At 45.9% G+C, this 17,251-nt stretch overlaps 1 protein-coding gene across 2 annotated transcripts in view; it reads left to right on the top strand.

The window, feature by feature from the left end:
- The first annotated feature begins 6,163 nt into the window (after positions 1 to 6,163).
- LOC8039909 (protein LMBR1L) overlaps positions 6,164 to 17,251 on the top strand; it is a 116,085-nt gene continuing 104,997 nt past the window's right edge. The window contains exons 1-2 of one of the 2 annotated variants that reach the window (XM_029980379.4): positions 6,164 to 6,503; positions 11,762 to 11,849. In XM_029980379.4, the coding sequence (XP_029836239.2) occupies positions 6,444 to 6,503; positions 11,762 to 11,849 (148 nt within the window). In that variant the 5' untranslated portion in view covers positions 6,164 to 6,443. The remainder of the gene's footprint in view (positions 6,504 to 11,761; positions 11,850 to 17,251) is intronic. The other variant, XM_029980380.4, reaches the window with a different exon arrangement.

The following is a 17,251-nucleotide window of genomic DNA, read 5'->3' on the forward strand; positions in this document are numbered from 1 at the left end:
TTTGTGGAAACACATCTCAGAGACATGGAGCAGCCACCTTGCAACCCTGACTATGTGTGGGAAGAATGCAACAGAATGGAGGGAACGAGGAAGGGAGGTGGAATTGGAGCATTCATTAAGAAGAATATGAACTTTCAAAGGATCAGAAAGGAGTGCGCCGAACATTTGTGGCTGAAAGGAAAAGTCGCTGGGGAATCAACAGTCCTTGGAGTGGTTTACTTATGGACAGGGACAGGTGCTAAAGAGGAAAACAGAAAAATGATTGATTGCATATCAAGAGACATTAGTGAACTAGGGGAAGGCTCCGAAATAATTATTATGGGAGACATGAATGCCCATATTGAGGGTCTGGATGGGTATACGGACTCAACTGGAAGCATATTACTAGAACTGGTGGAAAAACATGACTTAGTTTTATGTAATACCAGTCAGAAGTGTGACGGGCACATAACTTGGGAAACTGGCAATCTGCATTCAACTATAGATTACGTACTCATGTCACACAAAATATATGGTAAGTTACAAGTAATGAAAATAGATGAAGAAGGTTCCAAAGGTCTTGGTAGTGATCACAAACGTATTAAGCTGAATTTTGCCAGAGAAGTAAATGCTGAAACTAGGCAACATAATTCAAAGCAAACTTTCTGCAGCGACAAAGAGTTGGAAATAGTTGTTGAAAGAATAGAGGCAGCAGTTTCAGGGCAACGGCATACAGATTGGACCTATGAGAGCCTAACTAGACTTTTTTCTCTAGAACTAGACAAAGTTAAGAGTAAACGAAAGGGGAAGCAAGGACATAGACCAAAAAGTTGGTGGGACAAAGAAGTGAAGCAAGCGATACAAAAACGTCAGGAAGCCTCTAGAGAACACAGGTATTCCAAGCGTAGTGGGGAGTCCGAAACAGAAGTAAAAAGAAAATGGGACAATTTTGTAACATGTCGCCGAGAGGCATCCAGTTTGATCAATGCGAAAATTCAGAGAAAGGGTGAGGAATGGATGAGTAATGTAAGTAAGAAAGATAGAAATGCTGCCAAGAAGTTTTGGGAGCACTTGAACTCACTCGGTGAAACAACGCAAGCTAGACAGAGGTTTATACTCTCGCATCAGGGAGATCAATTAGAGGGAGATGATGCGATACAATATATAGGAGCAGTGATGGAGGAGAAATTTCGGGAACGGGTACATGTGGAAGATAGGAGAACCGAAGGAAGTAGCAGTCCAGTTTGTGACATCGCGGATTTTGGACAAAGAGAATGGGAAAAGGCGGAACGAAGAGTCCCTAGTGGCACGTCGACAGGCACAGATGGTATCCCTATCAAGCTGGTGAAGAATTTGGGTCCTAAATCTAAGGCAAAACTAAGGGAGGTAGTGAGTACCATGATAACGAAAGGAAATATTCCAGATGAATGGAGGCTTAGTAGGATGAGTATGATATATAAGGGAAAGGGAGATAAGTCTGATATTAGGAATTATCGTCCTATAACCGTGACACCGGTTATTTACAGGTTGGTAATGCAGATTATAAAGAACAGACTGGAGGAATGGGTAGATTGCGAGGGCATACTGGGCGAGTTACAGAACGGGTTTCGAAAACAAAGAAGGTTGGAGGACAACTTATTTTCTCTAACACAGTGTATAGAAATAGCGCAAAAAGAAAACAGACAGCTCTGGCTGGCATTTCTGGATATCAAGGGTGCCTATGACAATGTGAACCAAAGAAACCTGTGGGACATAATGGAGAACTTAAACCTAGATGAAGGACTAACAGCACTATTAAGGAACATTTACAAAGATAACAAGGTGATTATAACATGGGAAGGAAAGGCGACAGGGAAAATAGAGATAAGACGAGGCCTTAGGCAGGGGTGCCCGTTATCGCCTTTGCTGTTTATGTTGTATCTGAGAGGATTGGAGGATAGACTAGAGAAGAGTGGGCTTGGGTTCAACCTTTCTTACAGTAAGCTAGGCCAAACAATTCAGCAATCCTTACCGGGATTGATGTATGCGGACGATATTGTACTAATGGCTAACAACAGGACAGAGTTGCAGGAATTAATGAGCATCTGTGGTAGGGAAGGAGAGGAATTAGGTTTAGAATTCAGTAGCGAAAAATCGGCAGTCATGATTTTTAACGAGGATGAAGTTGAGAGGCTGAAGATACAGAATATTACAGTTGAGAGAGCTAGTAAATACAAGTATCTAGGAGTATGGATATGTGATGGTGCAGAATATCTCAGAGACCATGAAAAGTATATAATAGGTAAGGGCAACAGAAATGCAGCTGTAATGAAAAATAGAGCACTTTGGAATTACAACAGGTATGAGGTGGTGAGAGAGATTTGGAAAGGGGTCATGGTGCCTGGCTTGACTTTTGGAAACGCAGTGCTATGCATGAAATCCGAAGTGCATGCGAAACTAGAAATAAAACAGCGCGGAGTAGGTAGACTGGCTTTGGGGGCGCATTGCAAAACGCCAAACCAGGGAGTACAGGGAGACATGGGATGGGCATCATTTGAGAGCAGGGAAGCGGTGAGCAAGGTAGAATTTGAGGATAGGTTGAGGCTAATGGATGGGGAGCAATGGGCACGAAAGGTTTTCAGCTATTTATACATGAGGAGTGTAGACACAAAGTGGAGACAGCGCACTAGGAAATTAAGAGGAAGGTTTTTGGGCTATAGCGAAGATACGGAAGAGCAAGTCTCAGTTAAGAAGAAAGTTAAGGCCACAGAAAGAGATCGGTGGCTAGAGGGAATGCAGACAAAGACTGCTCTGGAAAGCTATAGATTAAACAAAAGAGTTATTGCCAAAGAAAGCATTTATGACAATTCTAGGGGAAGCTCATTGCTGTTTGAGGCAAGAACGGGTGTTCTGCGAACCAGAACATACAGAGTGAAGTACCAGGAAATTGATACAGTGTGCACTGCTTGTGGAGAGGAGGACGAGACGGCTGAGCACTTGATACTCTACTGTAAAGGGCTTCACCCTATGCCTACCGAAGACAACATAGATTTAATAAAGTCATTGGGTTTTAGAGACAGCGAAGGGAGAGTGGATTTCAAGACTGTAGAGATTACCAAGCAAAGATTAAGTGAATGGTGGCAGAAATCGAGAGAAAACTAGGTATTTTCTTAATCACTGATGGCAAGGGGGTTTCATAGCCTCACTTTCTTTGCACTGCGGAGTGAATATAGATTTCACATTTAAATATTCTAAGCTAAAATGGTAAAACAAAATGGCTAGGTGGCGTAAGCTACCGCCCGATCCAAAGGGCTCAGCCGTATTCATCCATCCATCCATCCACCTGTGACAACGTCGCCGTTTGAGATGCGCAAGGGCTGCACGCACGCTGCACCACGGCAAGTCGGCAACCACGGCAGCACTGACAAAACCAGCTCTGAGGCCGGATTCTCAAAGCGAATTCACGACGAAAAAAGTGCGTACGACAAATTTGAGAGAAAACCCGTGCTCTCGAAACGAAATTGTCGTAACCTTTGCGCAGGTTACGACAGAATCCTACGACAGCTCCGAAGCTGTCTTACGCACTTTTTACGATCAAATCAACAAGGCCGACAGCGTCGCTCAGTTACTTGGTATCGGCCACCAACGGACATTTATTTTTCTTCGTGCTCTTCTCGTGCGTCCCGACTTCAACCAGCAAGAAAAAAGGAAGGAGTACTTAAAACAGACCACGACAATCAAGAACAAAGGATCCACAAACACGAGAAGAGCTACAACAGCCACGATTCTGCCGACCGAGCGAGCTCGGCAGAATATAGTAGGCCTAGCAGCAACATCGACTCTGCGCACCGTTGCTCCGGCGGTCCTTGGCCAAGACCGTCTGTCCATGAACGGCTGGCCTGCTCAATGGAATATGCCCGCGCGACCCTTGTGGACCCTTACCGGATGAGTAGTTTGATCCCTGAACTAAATTTCAGAGGTCAATATTTCCCCCTTGTCATCTCGATCTCCTTGTTTTCCGAGACAGCGGTGACGAACGCTGTCGTCGAAAAGGGACTCTCATTGATTCTATCTCCTTGTTTTGTGTGATATAGAACTCAAATAAACGCCATACGGATTACCTTGGCAACTCGGTATGTACACTCTGTTATTAGTATGCCATTTTTATTCTGACTCGACGCTACGTCAGTGTCGAGCTATAGCAGTTCGTGGGAGCTACGCGATGTCGGTCTAACCTTTCTTTGCCGAGTGTCATGTCAGTATCGAGTTGCAATCGTAAAAGATCGGTCCAGAAGCGCTTACCGAAACGCGGTCTAAGAGCGAATCCAGCACTTCGATCAAACGCGCGCGTCCGCTCCGACTGTGAACAGGTATTTGGCATTTGCGTGGCTCTTGCTGACACCCTCGTAGTTCAAACATATCCTTTTTAACGTCGGCTTGCAGCTCGCGACTCGCAGCAACTAATACCGGCCGTGCCATTAGCATGCTCGGGCCGTTTCGTGCAAAGAGCCGCAACGAGAACGAGCTCACTGTGGCCAACTACGCTTTGGCTTCCTCCGCCAAGGCTTTGCAAACGCGTTCAGGCCTAGGCGAATTCTGCCGGCACGCCGTATTGCCGCAGAACGGCGCTGCTATTTTGGCACAAGTGATGTCACGAGAACTTCCCCCCATCCACCAGATAAGAATTTGAAATCGTTTAATTATGTTTAAAATTAGTTCTCCTGTGTTTTACAGCGCAATATTTATATTTCCGAGGTGGTGCCTGTCCCTAGCCCATATTTATGCAACAAGATCGGCGCTAAAATTTCGTTTCACTACCCCTTTAAGAGGTCGCTAGCAGTCGCAAGAGTGTGAACGGGCCTGAAAGGCCCGTTCACACTCTTGCGACCGAGTACGACTGAAGGCCCGTTCACACTCTTGCGACTGCTTGCGACCTCTTAAACCTGGGTTCCTTAAAACTTCTTAGCAATCTAGAGCCCTTGCACATAAGACGAGAAATCGCACGCTTGAAATTGCTCTTTCTAATAATTAACGACAAATTGAACTTAAGTTCAAGTAAATACGTTCTTCCCTCAAGTTCAAAACGATCCAGTAGATTAAACCATACAAAAACGTGCCAAACTTTCAAAAGTAGAATTGATACGTTTAAACAGTCATTCTTTGTTAGAACAATCGAAGCCTGGAATCAATTGCCCAGCGAGATTGTAAATATTGAAACGGTGTCTTCCTTTGAGCAGTCTATCGCACAGTTGTTAAGCCAATAGGAGCATAAACAGGACATTTGAAGGGTGAAAACTGTTGTTGTTGTTGTTGTTTTAATACTATGTAGAATGTCATATTTTTTCTTGTTTCTTCCAAAAAGAGTTGTGTCTGCTGGCTTTTTCCTTGTAAATTCCGCGGCTTTTTTGTGTATGTAATTGTATTGTTATAAAATTCTCCCTGTAATGACCCTCAAGTGAGGGCCGACAGTATTTCCAAATAAATAAATAAATAAATAAATAAACCAGAGAACACACTGGCGCCATCTATTGGGAAGCAGTGTAAACTCGGCGGTCCGGCATATTTTGTTTTTTATTTCTCGCGCAATATCCTTTCTTTTTTGGCTCGAAAAGCTTTTGTCAATGTTATAAACGAGCCTTTCTATGGGTATTACCCACATTTGACCTCAGAAATCCCGCAAAACCTTCGCTTTTGTGAAATGCAGTTCTAGGGTCACCGCATAGATGGCGCCACAATGTCAGTGTGTTCGGTGTGTTCCCTCATTCTAGAGACATTTAAGAAGTTGTAAGAGATCTCGTCTCTCTCAGTCGTACTCGGTCGCAAGAGTGTGAACGGGCCTTGAGAGAGACGGACACTTTATGTAGTGTGTGTGGGGAGCAGGAGGAAACGGCTGAACACTTAATACTTTTCTGTAAAGGGCTTCACCCAACAGTTAACAGTGACCGGGCGGATTTAATCAAAGCATTGGGTTTTAAAGACAGTGAAGGAAAAATAGACTTTACACGGGTAGAAATAACCAAGCGGAGGTTATCAGACTGGTGGCTAAAATCGAGGCAGGGGTGAGATTTAATCTTGGAATTCAAAACATATAATTAAATTTATAATGTTGGCTAGGTGGCGCAAGCCACCGCCCGATTCACAGGGTTTAGCCAGATCCATTTATCCATCCATTCATTCATCCGGAAGCAGAGACGGTTTGCCGGAAGTCGCTCAAAGATCCCGGGCGGTAGCCGCGGTAGCTAAGGTTGGCTTGAAGTTTGGCTTGGCTTGCCCAAGACAAGCCATCTTGATTTGTTTACCGACTTTGATTACTCTCCAATGATAGCTAAATGTTGTCAGTGTGCTCATTGTCACGGTCGTCAAGATAGCATTTGTCGCTTGTTTAGCAGTTGAAGTTCAGACAAACTCGTGCCGGTATGTACAGCCTCGGGGCGCCAAACAGAGCCAGCCGTGACCAGTGGTCCGCTGTGAAGCCCGCGTAGAGCATGGAGGATGATCCGGACGCGAGGGAACGTGTCTTCCACAATGCAGTCCGAGAAGTTCTGGTGCGTAGTCCTGCAGATCCAGGAGGCTGTACGAGCGCTCCGGACGTTTTGCCTTTTCGCGACATTCGCAGCTTTTGCTCCCTTCTGCGACGCCCGCTTATCTCGACCCCACCATCGAGCACCGACCGGCCCGTGTGCCACCTAAAAAGTACTTCAGAGAATTAATTCTTGACGCCCTACGGAACCGTTTTTCTCTCCACGCAATGGGCCTGTTTCGGGGGCGCTGTGGCGTCCGCGAGACGCGACCATTTAATGGACGTGAAACGACTTCCTAACGATGCACGATCCTCGGGCGTAAACTAGCGCAGCGTCTCTCTGTCCACAGGCACCAACAGGGCCTGCGAAGGGACGCAACGCGGCGCACAATAGGGGCGCGGCCAAAAAGTGGACGAGTTTGGTCGCCAGGTGCGCTGTTCATAACTTGAAAGGTCTATGGCGTTCACAGGCAAAAGTAATCCGCCTCTTTCGGCAGAAGTGGTGCCCCCTGTCGCAAGATTATCTTGGTAGAAAACTCGGGGAAAGAAAAGACTGCAGTGCAATTGCACGCTGCATTCTTTTAGTGCGCAACAGTTACCATAGATCGGTTAGTCCATACGTCGAGTTTGGCACTCGAAAACTCTGACGTACTGACTCACGAGAATTTCGCCAGACCTTTTATCATCTGCACCAGGAATATCGAGCGTTTCGCGGCAAATAATATGAAGTATGCACAGTGTGAAGAGACGGACTGCTTTATCAATATCGCTCGATAAACTTGGTCGGATCTGGCTCACTCGGTTTATTAGGCCTGCTAAACCATGGAAAGACCGCGCACGTCAAAGAACAGGCGGGTGTTCTTGAAGGAAATCTGTAATCGCTGGTAAGAGATCAGTTATTCCCAGTCACCATGTTTATATGCAGTGCTTGCACTCATCGTGACTGTTGAGAAATCTGTACTGTGCCGCCAACCCTTGTGTACTCACTCGTCGCTCAAGGCCGATTCACACAACGGACTAATTTGCAGACGGATTGATTGTGTGACGACATGTCTGCATTTTGTCCGTCTCCCAAGCGCATCCGCACGAGGGAGATGACGAGCAGACGTCAGCAAGGACGGCCCGAACCTGTTCGCCTCCCTACAGTCCCGCGAAACTCTAACATTGCACCGTGCCACCGTTGTCCAAGAGAGAAATCAATGTTTGCTACTGTGATAAAGAATCACACGCTGTTGTAATGTGCAGATCAAGACAAAACACCGGGATAGGCTTTGCGCAAAGCGTCACTAGCTTTACTAACCGAAGGCATGACAGTGACACAGACATGGTCCTGCTCGAGAAGGGTTCGGCGTGGAAAGGTTCGGTGTAGAAGTTCTGGGCTCACGGAGAGGCATTTGATGTCTTTATGCACTCCGCGCTTGTGTACAACACTTAAACACACCACAGCCACCAGAAAGGTCTTGCTGTTTCGGGAGTTGAATCTAGGTCATCGTCGTGGCAGTAGCCAGATAATAAAGGAGGGTGAACACGTGCGCTTGGGGTCTACAGCCCAATGGAACTTTGTCTCATTCTTCATAGATGATGTCAGGAAGGTCTGGGTAGAACAGTTCCACCACGGACATGCCACGCAGTTGACGAGAGTCCTCTGCCGGGCGTCGTTCCATTTCCACAATCCAGGCGACTGGCTAAAGTGGTACAACAGATTCATCCAGTATCCAAGGGTCTCCAAGCTCGTCAGCGCTCATGAAGGCAAGAGGTAGATGCTCTCGTATATTTCCTCAGAGATGATGTCCTACAGACCTCATCCCTTTTGGATGCCGACAAACAAAACTTCCAGAAGGTGTCGGACTTGTTTCACAGTCACTTGATTGGAAAAGGAAAGATCATCTACGAGCGAGCTATCAAAGAAAGCAAGAGACCTGAGAGTCGGTGGAATTTTTTCTAATACATCACTTGGTAAAACATTATTGATGCAGCGTTCTGAAGAACCAGCTGGTTCTAAATAGTTTCCTGGTCGTACTGCCTGAAAGCTTGCAGAGAGACCCCAGCCTAATGCTAGAAGCTGTGCACAAGCAACAAGCAGTCATCCGAGGGAAAAAGCAGACAGAAAAACAGGACATGGTCGTCGACATCCTCAGTGAAAGACGAGAAATGGGATGCTCCGCGCAGTTCAGAGTCGAGACATAAACTAAAAAAAAATGTAGCAACAACCACATCTTGAAAGCAAACTTGACGTTTCGAAACCAGCTCGGTTTCTTCTTCAGTTGACTAACGTGGAAGTTTGAGCTAGTTGGTATTTCATGATTAAAAATTAAGTGCCTTGTTCGTCTACCTTCTTGTTCTTGTGCGTGTCCTGGCGCTGTTTTAATTTTTAATTCTTCTTCAGGGGTGACTGAAAGCACTCGAAGCTACAGGTTTCGAAACATTGGGTTTCCTTTCGAGATTTGGTTGGACCTACATTTTTTGGACTTTAATCTACACCTGACAAGGCAGATTTCGGCCAAATATATTTACTTTCAAGAGTCAGGAAATGATGCGGAAACGCCAACCTGCGGAACATGTGGCTAGTTGGCCCACACGAAATCCGAATGTTCTGCAGTCAGTTTCAAGTGCCTAAACTGTGGAAGAAAAGGACACTGGGCAAAGCTATGCAGGGGTAAGTCCATGCAGGACATGAACTTAGAGATAAACCAAGAAGAATGGATGCTTGGAACTGTTCAGTCATCTGCTTTCTTGGAGAGTGCTACTCGAAGTCAATGAAAACGTCGTCAAGTTTAAGATTGACACGCGCGCTGATGTCACTGCCATACCACATGGCATAGAGCTTCAAAGCCTCCAGTCTGCTGCAGCCAAACTTTTCGGACCCGGGAAACGGATGTTGCAGATGGTCGGCAAATTTCGAGCAACAATAGACCCTTTACGAAATTCAGTCTGGTCACCTTGATCAGTATCATCATCTGGAAAATGGCATATGTGCCATACTAATGGCGGCCTTCTGTTTACTGAATTAAAATTAACTGTTGGGCTAGTTGGTTAAACATCTTAATTACAAAAACGCAAAGGACAAGGACAGGACAAAGAATGAACAGGACAAGCGCTTACTAACAACTGATTGTTTAATGCGTGATAAGAGAAAGACGAAAATGAGAGGAGATTTAATAAATTAAAATGCCAATTGTATTCCCACGTAAAATGATTAAAATTTTTATTTTTCTATCAGTCCTAATTTTTCTCAAATAATTTTTAATCATTTTACGTGGGAATACAATTGGCATTTTAATTTATTAAATCTCCTCTCATTTTTTTCTTTCTCTTATGCATTAAACGATCAGTTGTTAGTAAGCGCTTGTCCTTTTCATTCTTTGTCCTGTCCTTGTCCTTTGCACTTTTGTAATTAATTCTGTTTACTGATGAAGGAAGAAGCTAAAGATGCTGCATAGCAGATAATTCGAGGCCTATACATTCGTGACGTTAGCGTGATGCGAAGCAGGAATTGAACGCAAGATCCGCTTAAGTGTTTATTTCTAGCTCGGACCCAGTCAATCTGTTAGTAGCATTTGTAGAACTTTGTGCTTCATTCTGACTAGTTGCATCTTTGTTGCTATCGGCACTGAAAGAGGTAGAAAAACAAATGTACAGTGAAGCGCACACTCGTTTGCTTTTGACTTGCGAAAGTGACGACGCCCGATAAAATACGGCAGACTACATGATCATTGCCGCCATTAGTATGGCAAAAGTTAAACTGCCATTTTAACCACCAAAAGGCACTGAATTTCGGGAACGGTCTATTCTACATGGTCGATGGACAGTACATGATGACTTCTGTGTTCTGAGCAGCTTTGATAAACTGTTTCTTGGATGTGAGGCCATTGCAAAGCTTGGACTTGTCCCGTTTGTGCCGTTTTTCATGGACGAAATGGGCTCAAAAAACGCCCAAGAAGAAGCCTGCTTTCACGGAGCAGATGTCTGGTACTGTCAGCTGGTTCAACGTCAAGAAAGGAAATAGCTTCGTCAATTGCCTCGACACACAGGAAGACATCTACATTCACTGAACCGCCTTCATGCAGTATGACCCGTAGAGGATCATGCGCAGCGTCAGCGAGGGCGAGACCGTCGAGTCCCACATTGTCATTGGTGAAAAGTGACTCGCTCGAACAGTGAATCAGTGCAGACAAAGAAAAGCTCCTCGGGCATGGCGCAGGCATGGTCCAGTAACGATCCTGTAGGACTCCAAACAGGAACGTTGTGTCCGTGGGGTAGGCCTATACCTAGACAGAGATGGGCTTTGCCTTGCGAGGTGACAGTCTGATGAGGGAAAAACGGGAATGTAAATACGTCTGCTGATGGTGTAAGCCATAATTGTTCTTTTCCAGAGAGCTTGGGAAGGAAAGAGAAGCCATGTGTATTTGCCATATGTTTACAAGTGTCATTTTGTCCTCCATCGGAGAAGGGGAGATAGGGGCCAGATAATAAAGAAACAGACGCACTTGGGGTTTAAGCAGAACTTTTATAGATATTGCTGCAGTTGTCTCAATGGAACTAGCAGAATTTAGCGTCCTTACCGAAGGAATATTCATGCTCTTGCCACGCTTATTCATACTGAAAAACCCTCCATCTGGAAAAGTGTGGATTTGAGATTGGACAGAACAAGGGGCCACGTGGTTTAGTGCTCATACCACCAATGTTCTTCATAGCCTTGGCAAAGCTGCTGAGCTCCAGGGTGTGCTCGTCAAAGCATTGAATCATCCCAAGCCGAGTATTCAGGCAATCCGGCTTAATTTCGTCATCATCCCCGGGACGATTGTTAAAGGCTAACAGTGGGACTGCACAGGTAAATTTCTCATTACATGGGAGACACCAGACGCCCACTGGGACTGACAAACTTTGCACCGTCTAAACAAATTAAAATTCCCCGTGACCATGTCAACTACGCGATCCCCACGATTAAGTCACCAAGTTTCTTCAAAAGGAGAGTCTTTGAAATTATGCCATGATAATGAAGCTTCTTAATGAATAGCATTGTCTGGTCAGCATACTTAAGTCCCACTAGTGCTAGTGTGTGAAGTGAGAAACCTTGCAATCCAATGTTGTTGCATGGCCCCTTTCAGGTACCCCTCCGCGGTACAATATACGTCATTATGCACGACTTGCATGATTGTGCCTACTCGAAGTGTGAGAGTGCGAAAGGAAAACGAGCAGCACAGAAATGGCCAGACTCCTTGTCGGAAAAAGCTTGATGCTTGCAAAGCCTTTGGAACCTGAACTTTGCCTCGTTTCTTTCAGATCCATTTCCTGTTCTTCCTGGTGCTGTACATCTTTGCGTTCTTGCTCATCTCCAAGTTCAAAAAGCGGAAGGAGTACTACTTTGCAGGTTGGTGTTCCTTTTGGCCCTTCTAACTGCTCTAATGGAATCGGGAAGCATTGCAGAGGTGTCAGCTTTCCTTACACGCTCCGGTCTGCCAGAAGGATGCGCTACTAAGGATTGCTCTCTCCCCCTCGGCTACTTTGTTTCCCGTGGAACTAGTGGTTACATGTTCACCAGGCATCCATCAACAGCAGCTTTTGGAAGTCTATTTCAGTCCATTACACCTGTGGCTGCTTCAGCAGCACAAATGTCACTGGAAGGCAGCCAGTTCTCGCTGGCCTATTTATTCTCAGATCCGTTTTAGAGTAAATCCTCAAAAAAATACTTCAATAAAAAAAAAAAAAAAAAAAAAAAAAATTTTAAAGGGCTTTATATGGCACATATTACGTATAAATATTTCCACAAAATATACATATTTCTAAAATCAATTGTTAGGTACACGTTAGTTGGGAGAAGGCCTGCTTTAGGCCCCGCCTGGTGCTTAGTTAGCTAACCACCTTTTCTTGGCTCTCATTGGTTGAGATGATTGACGTGTTCCTCATAAAATTGTCTCTCCGTGCCATAATAGTATTTTTATCGACAGCATTGGTATGTTTGAGAAACGAATAATCTAATAGTCACTATTATTTAAAAAAAAAATATCCTGAGATTGCCTTATCTGTTTTGTTTTTAAACGATAACAAACATGGCTGCCGGTGTTCGCAGTGTACTCAACGAGCGTAGCTTGTTGAGCTGTTCTATTTTTATGAGTGCGAGTCATTCTGCGTCCGCCGAGGTGTTTAGACGAAGTTCTCAACCGACTTAGATTGCAGCAAACACCTGTCGCGAGTATTTATGCGCCTTCGGAAGCGCACTGCGGGTGCTTGCTTTCGGAGCGGGAGTGGCCTGAGCCTAGCGTCCCACGTCAACTATGTTGCTTGATCTGGCTTGATTTGTTTGTTTGTGCGTGTTAATGCTGATAACGATGTTGGTTCCTGCCCCACTGCTCAGAATTGTGCCACCGTCGTGATTGCAACCGTGGTTAAATGCTGAGATGATACTTATTTTTTTAAATATAATTTAAGACAAACCCTCGAGACTAGGGAAAAGACGAAGGAGAACACAGAGTCTCAAACACAGCTGAATTTTATTCCACAGAAGTTTGTGTTTATTCAGGGTTTTACTGCCCCCACAAACCAAAAGAAAAGAGTAGTAAAGTGAGAACACTCTTCACACAAACGCATAAGACCACAAAGGACTTGGCATAAAGCCGAAGGAAAAACCTACACAGGTAAGAATTTGCGAGCCCTTTGGCTGGAGGCAACCGGGCGTTCGGCTCGCATCAAGTTTGTCATTCCCGTCAGTTTGCGTCGAAAGGAACTAGCTTTCAAGTTTTAAGTGCACCTGACGTGCTGAAGCAAGTGATTTTAGGTAGCATTTTAATTGTGTGTCATGACCAACGAGGTAGAGGAGCTTAGAGCGTGGTGTCACTGGCAAGATGGCAGCACTCAGGTGCTTGCCCAGGCAGTGGCTGGCTCCAGCTGGGTCGGACCTTGTCGGATGCGTTGTTCGTGAGCGGAGATGCGGGAGCCTTGATGTGAAGCTGGTCGAAAGCGACTTTGAGAGTTCAGCGTGGTCTCACGCAGGTATAACGTGTATATACGGAGGATTGTTGCACCTTTTGCTGGCAATCGGCCCTGCGTTGCTCAGACTTCAGATTGATTTGGATATCGCTAGGATAAATTTGAATAAAACATTTTTGTGCTCTCGTTGACGTGTATGATGTCTTTGGATACACAGTTCGGCTATGGAAATTATGCAAGTTGTACTTGCCAGTGTGCAGTCCTAGCGCCGCTTCATTCAAATGACCGAAGGCTCACTTTGGTTGTGCGACGCACCAAAGACCTGCCTTGCAGCTGATAGTTCCCGTGCTGTACTAGATGATGCTGTGCTGCTTCCTAAATTGTTCTGGCGTAGATGTGCACTTTCACAAAGCACAGGTGTCGCAGTTGGTACTGAGTCCGCTGGTCTGTCGCTAGTTTCGTCGACATTCATTTTGCGAATTGCACGCTGTATGGACGTTTCATAGCTCGTGTTAACCTACCCGGCCCACCCGTTCACGCTGCTTCGCGGCAACAGTCTGCAGCAGCTCATTACCAGAAAAGTGGTCCCACATCCTTTTCAGTTTAGTTTGTCCACGACAGTTGTCAAAACACCGAAGGAGAGGACTTATTCGGATGCCACTAAAGCAGTGCAGCTTCTTTACTGCTCAGGATAAAAAAAAGTAAAGTGGTGTGTGTATGTTTATATAGCCTGAACTTAGTCTGCCTGAACTTGTCTCTCAGCTCTAGATGAGTAATTTAGCCAGTGCAGTACAAACCGCTAGCTTGGGGTCTTTAATGTGCACCATGCAGTAGTGATATGCGATCGCACGCCGGTACAATGCTCATTCACATCGGGCAAGGTTGGGGATTGAACCCAGGATCCCTGGGTTAGTGGTCAGGACAAACTCTCTTCAGTCAGAAGGGTGGAAAATTATTCTAGTTGATAGTTATTTACCCTGATTTGAAAACGCACAGAAGACGAGGGCAGAGTAACCTTTTAGCTACGCGGTGTTTCGCACAATGTTAAGAATGTTGCGAGGCGGTATGATGTACAGGTGGCATTTAAAGGGGCCCTGCAAGCATGTTTTTACTAATTTTTAATTTGTACCAAACCTGAGTGCACTGAACGTAGTAACTTAGTGTAACTTTTATTTTCTTGAAATTCGCTTTATTTTAAAAGTTATAGTCAAATCAAAATCACAAAAACAAGCAGAAAATAACCTCCCTCATGACGTCCTTGGTTGCTTGAGCGGCCGTGAACTAGAGGAGGGGTAGTGAGCTCACCGGCGAGCGCTCACGGCTACCGCACTCCGTGTCGACGGCGCGAGAGGGCGCCACTAAAGCATGTTCTGGACAGGCTGTATGCAGCGGGCAGCCAGAGCGGCTCTCATTGCATTTGCTGCGTGATTAAACACTAATTCGGCAAGACACTTCATTGGCCGCAAACGACAGCAAACATGGGGTAAAGATCAGTTCAGAGTGGGAGCCACTTCGCGCTGCCATGCTGCGAAATGGCCAAACCGCAGGACAAGCATCTCGCCGAAGGCCTTCGGAAGGCTCGGAGCCGGTCAGATCCTCCTGCCCATACGACCGCAGCGCTGCTGCGTACATCCAGGATTTTTCCGTGTCGGTGCCTGATCCCACTACTACTTTCTAGTATGCGCCGCCTTTTCCACCGCTTGGTGGCGGGTATGTCGACGGGTCATTTCTTGTTTCCGTACTTTATAAACTGCATTTGTTTCTTTTCTGTTCTAAAATAGTGAACAAAAGCTACTTTTATAAGTAATTGAAACGGTTCGCGCCACTTATATTTTGTATTTCGACTAAAAAGAAGCTTTTAGCGGCTCTGACCAGTAGTAGGCCAAGGACCAAAGACGTCACATTTTGCACGCCTTCGGTACCGCAGGTCGCCCTCGTCGGTGGAGGAGGTTTCCGCGTCGTCCGGTTAAAATATAACGCACTGATATATAGTTAATCTCTCCGTGCCCGCTGGCTTGCCCAAATCCCAAGAGACGTGGAAACCGCAAAAAAGGTAGACGCTTTAATATGATTGCAGGGCCCCTTTAAGGCTCCCATCAAATTACTTCAATTGTGGAAGAGAATCGAGAGTAGGGGGAGGGGAAAAAGAAAGGTGAATTTTCCTCTGGAAAGAGGCATGTGAACCGCTTCGTGCGATGTCGGGTGGACGTGGTGTATTGCATTTCTCTATCCTGTGGCACTGCATTAAGGAAAGGCTTAGGGAGCACTGTGCGTCTCTTCGAGTGGCTTCGTCAGGCCACCTGGCGGTCCACTTTAATAAGTGCAGCTGCTCTCCAGTGTTTGGTGAAACAAATATTTTGGGCACATATAGACAACAGAGGGTGAGGGGGATCTTGGAGGCCTTTCAGATGGTTTCTCGGGGAAAGGTGATGCATAAGCTACCCTTCCTTTGCACTGACTGAGGCTGAGTTGGCGTTTCTAAAGATGACGACAGGTGTCAGCACGTCAACATTGTGATTTTACTGTTCTTAAGATGTGTAGTTTTGACAACGAGGAGGTGAAGTGCGCATGAGCGATCTAGAGGGTGGGATGCTTTTTTTGTGTTTTCTGAAATTTCAGTGGACATATCAGTTGTGAGTGAATGCTTGTCCGTCGTACGTCTTTTCTTACTCTGTCCTTGTCTTTTGTGCGTTTTCAAATCGGGAGGATCTCTTCAGTCAGTTTTGCTATATTGTCACGGATGCTTGGTCCAGTCCTTTTGTCAATCTTTAGTATTCTGGAAAGTTCCAGGCCATGGTTGGCTGTCATTGTGTGTTCTGGTGGAGGTTCTGGGTACCTTAGCCTATGCCTTTCACTCTTACACCCCCGTGAACCAAGTGCAATCCCGAACTTGGCAGAAAAACCGCAAAAGACGAGCGAGTCCCACAAGTGTGAACCCTGCAAATAAGCTTCGAAGAACCTGCAATCCGAGCCAGTCGCCGCTACCAGGGTGCCGAATTGGGTCTCCTGCCAGGCACTGATTTGAGAACCACGAATCCTTCTTGACGTTGTGTGGAAGTTTGCAAAATGGAGCTGAAGCACATGTACGTCGGCCGACATGGACGAGAGAGGGCCAAGGACCCGATTCAGTTCAGGATGAGAGCGTCACCGTATTCGTGGAGGATGTTTTGCGCCTGATGGAGCGCGCCAACCTTCATGCTACACAAGAAGCCGAGAATCCTGATGCGGGACGTGAGGGTCTTGGGCAGCCTTGTCTGCAACCCTCCAACAACGGTCAAAGGGCTCATCCCAGGGACATTGAATGTGCACTTCATGCCCGGTCACTATCAGCAGCTTCCCGGCGTCTCCACACTCGAGTCGTCTAGCTGCAGCTTCGACGCTAGCCTATTACGCATCGTTGACATCATCCACGATGTTGTCCGGGAGGAGATCAGTAGAGCCCTGCGCAGATAACAATTTTACCATCCAATCCGCATCCGCAAACTTCGTATCCGCATCCGAACCGCATCCGCAATGTTCTTTGTGCAGATAACAATTTGACCATCCGCATCCAATCCACATCCGCAAACTTCGTATCCGCATCCGATCCGCATCCGCAATCTTCTTTGTGCAGATAACAATTTGACCATCTGCATCCGATCCACATCCGCAAACTTCGTATCCGCATCCGATCCGCATCCACAAATGTTCTTAACTAATTGCATCCGCATCCGATCTGCGTCCGCAGACTTTTGTATCCGTATCCGAACCACATCCGCAAAATTCGGAAATGTATCTGACTCTCAATCCGCAGATTCATTTTCACAGCAAAATCAAGCATTAATAAACTTTGAAAAATCTGGATGG

The sequence above is a fragment of the Ixodes scapularis genome, unplaced genomic scaffold, assembly GCF_016920785.2.
Source record: "Ixodes scapularis isolate PalLabHiFi unplaced genomic scaffold, ASM1692078v2 PGA_scaffold0__279_contigs__length_252992795, whole genome shotgun sequence".
NCBI classification, from domain to species: Eukaryota; Metazoa; Arthropoda; class Arachnida; order Ixodida; family Ixodidae; genus Ixodes; species Ixodes scapularis.